Raw genomic sequence first — 10,328 nt, 5'->3', positions numbered from 1 at the left:
GAGTGAAAACAGAAGTTATTTTAACTGCAAACAAATTAATTTAACAACATTCACAAAAACAACAATATACATTATTACTCGAAGCACGGCTGCTTGATACGTTGATTTATGACAATAAAAACTAAACAGAGACTGCAGAAAAGTCTGTTTCCAGCCTCAAATCACACAAACCATTAATATAGAGAATAACGTGACCGTCATCTCATATTTAAGACTCTTCTGGTTTTTATTTATATTTATTATTTATTATCATCTCAACAGCTGCTTCCCACTGCATCCAATGCAATTTGGATTCAGGGATAACCACTCAACAGAAACAGCGACATGCTTCTTCGTAGAGAAAGCATCAATGGACAGGCGGTGGGGGCCGTGTTCCTTGATTTACGGAAAGCTTTCGACACTTAATCATAACATCGTATTGCAAAAAATGCTCAACTTAAATGTTTCTATAGAATTCACCAACCTCTTTCATCCGTATCTTTCATCCCGCTCCCAATGTGTTAAAATTGAGAACCATAAGTCTAGTGCGGTATGTCTGTCAGCTGGCGTACCGCAGGGCTCTGTATTGGGCCCAATCCTGTTTAGCATGTGCATCAATGATCTGCCTTCTGTGCGTGGACAATGTGATGTATTCATGTCTGCTGATGATACATGGAAGAACCGCAGAAGAGGCAGCAACCAAGGTCACTGATGTCTTGGTGAATATTACATCCTGGCTTAACAACAATTGTTTGCAACCAAATATTTCAAAGACAGTGCGTATGTTATTCTCCAAGGGCCACAGCATTGTTACAGAACAAGATGTTTTCTTTTCTGGAAGGAGACTACAGGTTGTCTCGGAGTATAACATTACATGACATGTTAGACGCTTTTATCCAAAGCGACTTACAGACTCAATACTGTGGACAATCCCCACAGGAGCACTTTGGGGTGAAGTGTCTCAGGGACACAACGACATGCTGACTGCAGTGGGGTTTGAACCTGTGACCATCTGATCCGAACACCAACGCACAGCCCACTGCGTCACACGCCACCTATAATATATATGTATAAGTACTTAGGAGTACACATTGACACAAACCTCAGTTTCAAAACCCACATCAAAAAGGTGTTCAATAAAGTGAAGTTCAATCTGTCAAATGTCAGATACATTAGAAACGTCCTATCTGCAGCAGCTAGTCTAGCAGGAAGGGCCCTCAGATTGTGAGATACCCCTACCCGAGGTAGAACAAAACACAACAATGATTTTTCTTATCTTTAGGGTCTCCCATTAATGAAATTGATTGTTGTCAAATTTTATTTTGGGGGAAAAAAGGTTTTTTTGGTTGTTCTTTAGAACTACCCCAATCCCTGAACAAGAGCCAATCAGACCAGGCCGAATGGGAAAGGTGACAAGAAAGCCCATAACTTGAGAACGACCACTCTTTTCCTCTTCAGATTTGCTGAGGTATGAACCAGGTGGCTGTCCTACATCACCAAATAGTCAGACAATTATTTAACTAAAAAAATACTGAATTATAGTCCTGTAAACTTAGCTTTACTTTAGACGGAAATGGTACTTTTGGTGATAGGAACATAGGACATCACTTTTCTCTCATTTATCAGAAAATGGAAATATCTGGTACAGGTCTATTGCAAATGAGATTTCTTTAGACATAGGCCTACCTCTTCTCTGATACAGTCACATTCAGAATGGGGGATAAGTGGCATAATAGCCTATAAGATAAGAATGCTCACTCTTTGGAGAGGGAAAGACCAGGTGGCTGAACTACATCACCAAATAGTCAGAATAAGAGTAAACCAATACAATAAAGTGTATTAGTTCTAAATGGCAAGCCTCTAAAACATAGGTGTACATAGTAGAGGTTTTATTGAAACTGGAACCTTCATTCAAAGTACAGTATACAAGTCATCAAATCATTCTGTGAGAGGTCAAGTATATAGATGCTAGAATATAATGTTAAATGTCAGGTTCCTCAGAAACGTTAGGGGACACATTTTGACATTCTGCACAGCAGGTGCTGAGGACTCCCCAGACCACCTGAGGACTCCACAGACCACCTGAGGACTCCACAGACCACCTGAGGACTCCCCAGACCACCTGAGGACTCCACAGACCACCTGAGGACTCCCCAGACCACCTGAGGACTCCACAGACCACCTGAGGACTCCACAGACCACCTGAGGACTCCCCAGACCACCTGAGGACTCCATAGACCACCTGAGGACTCCACAGACCACCTGAGGACTCCACAGACCACCTGAGGACTCCACAGACCACCTGAGGACTCCACAGACCACCTGAGGAATCCACAGACCACCTGAGGACTCCACAGACCACCTGAGGACTCCATAGACCACCTGAGGACTCACCAGACCACCTGAGGACTCCCCAGACCACCTGAGGACTCCATAGACCACCTGAGGACTCCATAGACCACCTGAGGACTCCATAGACCACTGAAGCCTTTAAGAAAGGCCTAAAAACCTTTCTTTAAAAAAAAAGCCTTTGATTAAACTTTTGTTTATTTTGTTTGTTTCTTACAAACACGGCAGCGTGCGTTGAAGCTTGCCGGCGGGCGTGTCTGAAACTCGACCAACAACCAATCACATGAATCTCCCGCCCCTGACACACAAGCTTGATTTGATTGGCTAGAGCTTGTACTGGCATATGATTCGATTGGCTGACGCTTCTGCCGAGGCTTCAAAAGTTGAACATTGCTCAACTTTTGCAGCGAGCCACGCCAGCAAAGCTCCGCTTCGCTTCCCACAATGCAGTTCGGTGAAAAGTGACGTCACCCCATTCAAAGTGAATGGTGAAGCTTTCAACGCACGCCGCTGTGTGGACGGGCCGTTACGCCTCCTGTAGCACTTTGGGATTGCTTTTAGCAATGAAAGGTGCTTTACAAATACAATTTATTATTATTATTATGTCTTTTCCAATGTTCTCACATGTGGTGTGAAACCACATGGCCTGCATGCATGGACACTAGAGATGAACCAAACATGTATTTGCTTGCGTAATATATGAGCAGTACTTCCACACCTGTGTCATCAGACCTCACAATGATGCGGGAATATGACTCTGCAAGCTGTGTGGAGCTCCATCCTTGTGTCTGTCTCCTCCTGATCACAGTGATGTCAAACTGCTGACTCCTGCTGTGTAGATGCTCTTCACCTCCTCCCCGTCGTCAAATCCTGAGTGTAGTCTCTGTGGGGAAGCAGTGACAATGTAGTTGCTCACAAACATGCACAGTGCAGTCTTGTTTCCACTACTCCTCAAGTACTTCCTGTAGTTTGGGACATTTGGGACAGTTTTGGGTTCGCCACGCTACTTTATTGAGCAGCAGAAACGCACATGTCGGCTTGAAGCCCGGGAAGAGAAGAGAAAGAAGAAAGGAGGGCACACAGGCAGGCTGCTCGATACGTATCGAAGCTTCAGTGTCTGCCACACTACCGCTAGGTGGCAGCAGTTTCAAACCAACAACTTATGACGTCAGGACACCGGAAGCAATAGTGAAACTTCCTGTTTGTTTTTCGGCGTGTTTGAATCGTCTCTTCAGTGTTTCTCCTCAGGAAAACGTTCTATTATACACTTCATTTCCTTCTGGTATAATCCTAAAGAGCCGCGGCAGAGATGGTGAGCAGCAGGAATACACTTCACATGTTTTAAAGACTTCATAAAGAGCAGAAACACATGTAGCGGCTAGTTAGCATGCTAACCTGTTAGCTAGCATGTTAGCTTCAACAGGCGGATCATTTAAAGTTAGAAAACATTCAGGGATTAAAGTGTAACAAACTCTGCATTATGAATAATAATGAGAGATAATATTAAAGGCGGGGGTCTCTGTTCAGGCCCGCTAAGTAACACATATCCAGAGATTTGAATACATAAAGAACATGTGAATACAGACCGTTATTTACTTTATAAAGAGTGCTGTCGCCTTTAGGGACTGACCCTTTAGGGACTGACCCTTTAGGACTGACCCTTTAGGGACTGACCCTTTAGGGACTGACCCTTTAGGGACTGACCCTTTAGGGACTGACCCTTTAGGACTGACCCTTTAGGGACTGACCCTTTAGGGACTGACCCTTTAGGGACTGACCCTTTAGGACTGACCCTTTAGGGACTGACCCTTTAGGGACTGACCCTTTAGGGACTGACCCTTTAGGACTGACCCTTTAGGACTGACCCTTTAGGGACTAACCCTTTAGGACTGACCCTTTAGGACTGACCCTTTAGGGACTGACCCTTTAGGACTGACCCTTTAGGACTGACCCTTTAGGGACTGACCCTTTAGGGACTAACCCTTTAGGACTGACCCTTTAGGACTGACCCTTTAGGGACTGACCCTTTAGGGACTGACCCTTTAGGGACTAACCCTTTAGGACTGACCCTTTAGGGACTGACCCTTTAGGACTGACCCTTTAGGACTGACCCTTTAGGACTGACCCTTTAGGGACTGACCCTTTAGGGACTGACCCTTTAGGGACTGACCCTTTAGGGACTGACCCTTTAGGGACTGACCCTTTAGGGACTGACCCTTTAGGGACTGACCCTTTAGGGACTGACCCTTTAGGGACTGACCCTTTAGGACTGACCCTTTAGGGACTGACCCTTTAGGACTGACCCTTTAGGACTGACCCTTTAGGGACTGACCCTTTAGGACTGACCCTTTAGGACTGACCCTTTAGGACTGACCCTTTAGGGACTGACCCTTTAGGGACTGACCCTTTAGGGACTGACCCTTTCCACAACAAAGACTTTCATAACATTGTAATCATACTTACAATGTTATGTTATTTCCCTCACTTTGTTTGTTGTGTTGTTGTGTGTCCTTCCCTCATGTAAAGCGGCCTAGAAAGGGATATATATAAATACATTATTATTATTATGTGTGTGAGCTGCTGTCCACCTCTAAACTATAATAATAGTAAGATTTAATTGAATTTGTAATAATATTGGTGTCATTCATTTATCATATTGCTTTATTGCTATATCTTAATTGATTTAATAATTATTATTATTTAATGTTTTCTGTATGTTTGATGTTATTTATGTATTGATTGTATTTTTTTTTCTACAGGCAAGAAACGCGGAGAAGGCCATGTGAGTTTATTCTATATATATATTCCATTTCTCTTCTGTTCATTAAACCCCTGCTGATTGTAACCTGCTCTGTGTCTCAGGACGGCTCTGGCTCGGTTCAGACAGGCTCAGCTGGAGGAGGGGAAAGTGAAGGTGCCACTTCCTGTTCTTCCTCGTCTACTTCCTGTTCCCTATCATGAGGGGTCGTACACATGCAGCGTTTAATCCGAGCTACATTTTTGAGGCGCATTTTTAAAAGCGTCAACGGCGGCCAGAGTTGAAATACTAGTCTACGCAAATATGGAGACAGATTTAAGTTTAGTGCAGATCTATCGTTACGCATGTGTACGGCCGCTCATGATGGTTATACCTGTCTGACATGATGTCTCACCTGTCTGATGGTTATACCTGTCTGACATGATGTCTCACCTGTCTGATGGTTATACCTGTCTGACATGATGTCTCACCTGTCTGATGGTTATACCTGTCTGACATGATGTCTCACCTGTCTGATGGTTATACCTGTCTCACCTGTCTCACCTGTCTGCAGGAGAGGAGGCCCTTCCTGGCGTCAGAGTGCAGTGAGCTTCCTAAAGCTGAGAAATGGAGACGACAGGTAAACATTATCCACTTCCTGCTCTGTCGGCAAATCAAACAGCTTTCTATGACAAATACACACTACATCTCCCATGAGCCTCAGCTCCACACACTACATCTCCCATGAGCCTCAGCTCCTGTTGCCTTAAAGAAGAGCTGTTTGTACACTACATCTCCCATGAGCCTCAGCTCCACACACTACATCTCCCATGAGCCTCAGCTCCTGTCGCCTTAAAGAAGAGCTGTTTGTTTATCAGAGAAAAGCTTTGTCCCATTACCAACTGTGTGTTTCAGATCATCAGTGAGATCTCTAAGAAAGTGGCTCAGATCCAGAACGGTGAGTGTGTGAATCAGCCTGTTGTTACCAAGGCCACTAACGGTCACCATGGAAACAAGGTCTGCCTGTCTACCTGTCTGTCTGACCCACTTGTCTGTCTGACCCACCTGTCTCTCTGACCTGTATGTTTCTCTGACCTGTCTGTTTGTCTCTCTGACCTACCTGTCTGTCTCTCTGACCCACCTGTCTGTCTGACCCACCTGTCTGTCTCTCTGACCCACCTGTCTTTCTGACCTACCTGTCTCTCTCTCTGACCCGTCTGTCTGTCTGCAGCTGGTCTCGGGGAGTTTAAGATTCGGGATCTGAACGATGAGATCAACAAGCTGCTGAGAGAGAAAGGTCACTGGGAGGTCAGGATCAAAGAACTGGGAGGACCGGACTACGCAGTGAGTACCATCCAGAACCACTAACCAGTAGAACCACTAACCATCCAGAACCAGTAGAACCACTAACCATCCAGAACCAGTAGAACCACTAACCATCCAGAACCAGTAACCATCCAGAACCACTAACCATCCAGAACCAGTAGAACCCGTAACCATCCAGAACCAGTAGAACCCGTAACCATCCAGAACCAGTAACCATCCAGAACCAGAACCAGTAGAACCCGTAACCATCCAGAACCAGTAACTGTACTCAGACCACTTATCTACCGAAACCAGTACCTCTACTGGGTCTAGATAACTTAGACCATAGATCTTTAGGATCTTAGGACTCTGGGAACGTAGGATTTTAGGAACCCATGACTCTGGTTAACATTGAACCCAAGAACTGAACTCTGGGATCTTAGGACTCTGGGAACTTAGAACCAAGAACCCTAGGACTCAGAACCAAGAACCCTAGGACTCAGAACCAAGAACCCTAGGACTCTAACGATCCGGGAAAGTTAGGTACAGGGAATTTGTGACTCTTTGCACAGCGACCTTAAGACCGTGAGAACTCAGGATTCTGGGAACTTGGAACCCTTGTAAGTTAGGGAACATTTTTGTGAAGTACTCCAGGCGTGTTTCTGAGGTTTTGGCGATGTGTTGCTCAAGGTGGGATAGGGTGTCTCTAGAGGTAAGATGATGAGGTTTTGAGGTGCGTTCCTGTGTTCCAGCGAGTCGGGCCCAGGATGCTGGATCACGAGGGGAAGGCGGTTCCAGGAAATCGAGGATATAAATACTTCGGCGCAGCCAGAGACCTGCCTGGAGTCCGAGAGCTGTTCGAGAAGGAGCGTACGTAAACTCTTGTCTTTACTTCCTGTTATCATCCGTCATCATCACTGTGCTGTCGTCTGATTGGCTCTCTGTTGGGGAAATCCAGAATGTCCTCTTCCAACATGAGAGCAACATGCTAACAAAGGTATCCCAACATGACAGGATGTGTGATTACCTAGAAGAGCATCAGGACTGTTTGAGGCATATGATAGCTATGTGATTAACATGATGATTCAGCCTCTATGGAGATAGACATCAAGCATGCTCATTTCTGACGTGGAGCTAATCTGAAGTAAACATTGAATACTGCTTTCTATTCCTCCATCTTGTGACTGTGTAACTCCCTCTCTTGGATATCAGCATGTGAAGGACACTGTTCAGGAACTAGTTGATGCTCTGTATGTGATGACTCCTTCCATTCTGGAGAGGATCACAAATACATGGATCCTGATTTTGAGAAAAAGTCTGAATTTTGAGAAAAAGTCAGAATTTCAGGAAAAAGTCAGAATTTTGAGAAAATTTCCGAATGTTTAGAAAATTGAGATTTTTAGAAAAAGTCTGAATTTGAGGAAAAAGTCTGAATTTTGAGAGAAAGTCTGAATTTGTGAATTTTGAGAGAAAGTCGGAATTTTTGGATTTTGAGAGAAAGTCGGAATTTTTGAATTTTGAGAGAAAGTCGGAATTTTTGGATTTTGAGAGAAAGTCGGAATTTTTAGATTGAGAGAAAGTCCAAATTTTTAGATTTTGAGAGAAAGTCGGAATTTTTAGATTTTGAGAGAAAGTCGGGATTTTTAGATTTTGAGAGAAAGTCGGAATTTTTTGATTTTGAGAGAAAGTCGGAATTTTTTGATTTTGAGAGAAAGTCGGAATTTTGAGAGAAAGTCGGAATTTTGAGAGAAAGTTGGAATTTTTAGATTTTGAGAGAAAGTCGGAATTTTTAGATTTTGAGAGAAAGTCGGAATTTTTAGATTTTGAGAGAAAGTAGGAATTTTTAGATTTTGAGAGAAAGTCGGAATTTTTTGATTTTGAGAGAAAGTCAGAATTTTTAGATTTTGAGAGAAAGTCTAGATTTTGAGAGAAAGTCTGTATGTGATGACTTCTTCCATTCTGGAGAGGATCATAAACACATGGATCCTGAGATTGAAGCTCAAGCCGGAGACCAGGGAGAGTGCTCTAACCCTCTCTGTGATCATGTGACCCTCAGCTGCTCCGGCGATGAGGAAGTCGAGGGCGGAGCTGATGAAGGAGGTCGACGCAGAATATTACGGATACAGAGACGAAGACGATGGAGTCCTGCTGCCTCTGGAGGCGCAGTACGAGAAGCAAGGTCTGAATACTATCACACGGCCAATCATCGGATGTTTGGCTTGTGTGTTTGTGTTGTTTGTTTATATTGTTTGTGTTGTTTGTTTGTGTTGTGCAGCTGTGCAGGAGGCGGTGCAGAAGTGGAGGAAGGAGAAGGAGTCCCGTCTGTCTGGAGACAAGCAGCCGGAGGAAGAGGAGGAGGAGAGCATCTACAACGCTCATAAAGAGGAGGTGAAGTCCCAGCATACATACAGATTACAGCTGAAGATGAGCATTCACAGAGTGCACATGCAGCTGAAGATGAGCATTCACAGAGTGCACATGCAGCTGAAGATGAGCATTCACAGAGTGCACATGCAGCTGAAGATGAGCATTCACAGAGTGCACATGCAGCTGAAGATGAGCATTCACAGAGTGCACAAGCAGCTGAAGATGAGCATTCACAGAGTGCACATGCAGCTGAAGATGAGCATTCACAGAGTGCACAAGCAGCTGAAGATGAGCATTCACAGAGTGCACAAGCAGCTGAAGATGAGCATTCACAGAGTGCACATGCAGCTGAAGATGAGCATTCACAGAGCGCACATGCAGCTGAAGATGAGCATTCACAGAGCGCACATGCAGCTGTAGATGAGCATTCACAGAGTGCACATGCAGCTGAAGATGAGCATTCACAGAGTGCACATGCAGCTGAAGATGAGCATTCACAGAGTGCACATGCAGCTGAAGATGAGCATTCACAGAGCGCACATGCAGCTGAAGATGAGCATTCACAGAGCGCACATGCAGCTGTAGATGAGCATTCACAGAGTGCACATGCAGCTGAAGATGAGCATTCACAGAGCGCACATGCAGCAGGGTTTATCACATAACGTGTAACATGTAGAATGTTTAAATAAGTGTGTACCTGCTGTGTGTCGGTCTGCGGATACTTGATGTTGTTGTTGTTGTTGTTGTTGAGGTGACTTCCTGTTTGTGTGTCTTGCAGCCTGAAGAGGAGGAGAGCCAGGAGGAGATGGAGGGGGAGGAGGGGGGGGTCACCTTCATGGCACACGTACCTGTTCCCTCCCAGAAAGAGGTGAGACAAATATATCAAGAGAACCAAAGTAAATCTACTTAGTTACTTTACACCACTGATAATGACCTGTCTCTCTCTCTCTCTCCCTGTCTGTCTCCCTCACCTGTCTCTCTCTCACCTGTCTGTCTCTCTCTCTCTCTCTGTCCCGCTCTCTCTCTCTCTCTCTGTCCCTCTCTCTCCCTGTCCCTCTCTCTCACCTGTCTGTCTCCCACCTGTCTCTCTCATCTGTCTGTCTCTCTCTCTCTCTCTCACCTGTCTGTCTCCCACCTGTCTCTCTCTCACCTGTCTCTCTCTCACCTGTCTGTCTCTCTGTCTCTCTCTCACCTGTCTGTCTCTCACCTGTCTCTCTCTCACCTGTCTGTCTCCCACCTGTCTCTCTCTCACCTGTCTGTCTGTCTCTCTCTCTCTCTCTCTCACCTGTCTGTCTCCCACCTGTCTCTCTCTCACCTGTCTGTCTCTCAGGTGGAGGAGGCTCTGGTCAGGAGGAAGAAGATGGAGTTGTTGCAGCGTTACGCCAGTGAGACTCTTCAGGCTCAGAGTCAGACAGCCAGGACGCTGCTGGGCGTGTGACCCGTCTGTCTCTCTGACCCGTCTGTCTCTCTGACCCGTCTGTCTCTTTGTGACCCGTCTGACCCGTCTGTCTCTCTCTGACCCGTCTGTCTCTCTGACCCGTCTGTCTCTCTGACCCGTCTGTCTCTCTGACCCGTCTGTCTCTCTGACCCG

General features: G+C 45.4%; 1 protein-coding gene across 1 annotated transcript; it reads left to right on the top strand.

Moving 5' to 3' along the window:
• Positions 1-3,499: 3,499 nt before the first annotated feature.
• On the top strand, positions 3,500-10,328 carry isy1 (ISY1 splicing factor homolog). Its single transcript, XM_034151662.1, has 11 exons — positions 3,500-3,640; positions 5,088-5,110; positions 5,191-5,242; positions 5,640-5,705; positions 5,981-6,023; positions 6,297-6,409; positions 7,123-7,240; positions 8,427-8,549; positions 8,646-8,758; positions 9,516-9,605; positions 10,068-10,328. Exons 1-11 carry the CDS (start codon positions 3,638-3,640, stop codon positions 10,173-10,175), a joined length of 852 nt encoding a protein of 283 aa, XP_034007553.1. The 5' UTR covers positions 3,500-3,637; the 3' UTR covers positions 10,176-10,328.

The sequence above is a fragment of the Trematomus bernacchii genome, unplaced genomic scaffold, assembly GCF_902827165.1.
Source record: "Trematomus bernacchii unplaced genomic scaffold, fTreBer1.1, whole genome shotgun sequence".
NCBI classification, from domain to species: Eukaryota; Metazoa; Chordata; class Actinopteri; order Perciformes; family Nototheniidae; genus Trematomus; species Trematomus bernacchii.
Note: the sequence above shows the minus strand (reverse complement) of the source record. Positions and strands in the feature narration are given on the sequence as shown.

Coding starts and splice junctions, on each gene's coding strand:
- isy1 (XM_034151662.1), top strand. Junction 5,111..5,190: donor AGAAACGCGGAGAAGGCCAT/GTGAGTTTATTC, acceptor TCTGTGTCTCAG/GACGGCTCTGGCTCGGTTCA. Junction 7,241..8,426: donor AGAGCTGTTCGAGAAGGAGC/GTACGTAAACTC, acceptor TGTGACCCTCAG/CTGCTCCGGCGATGAGGAAG.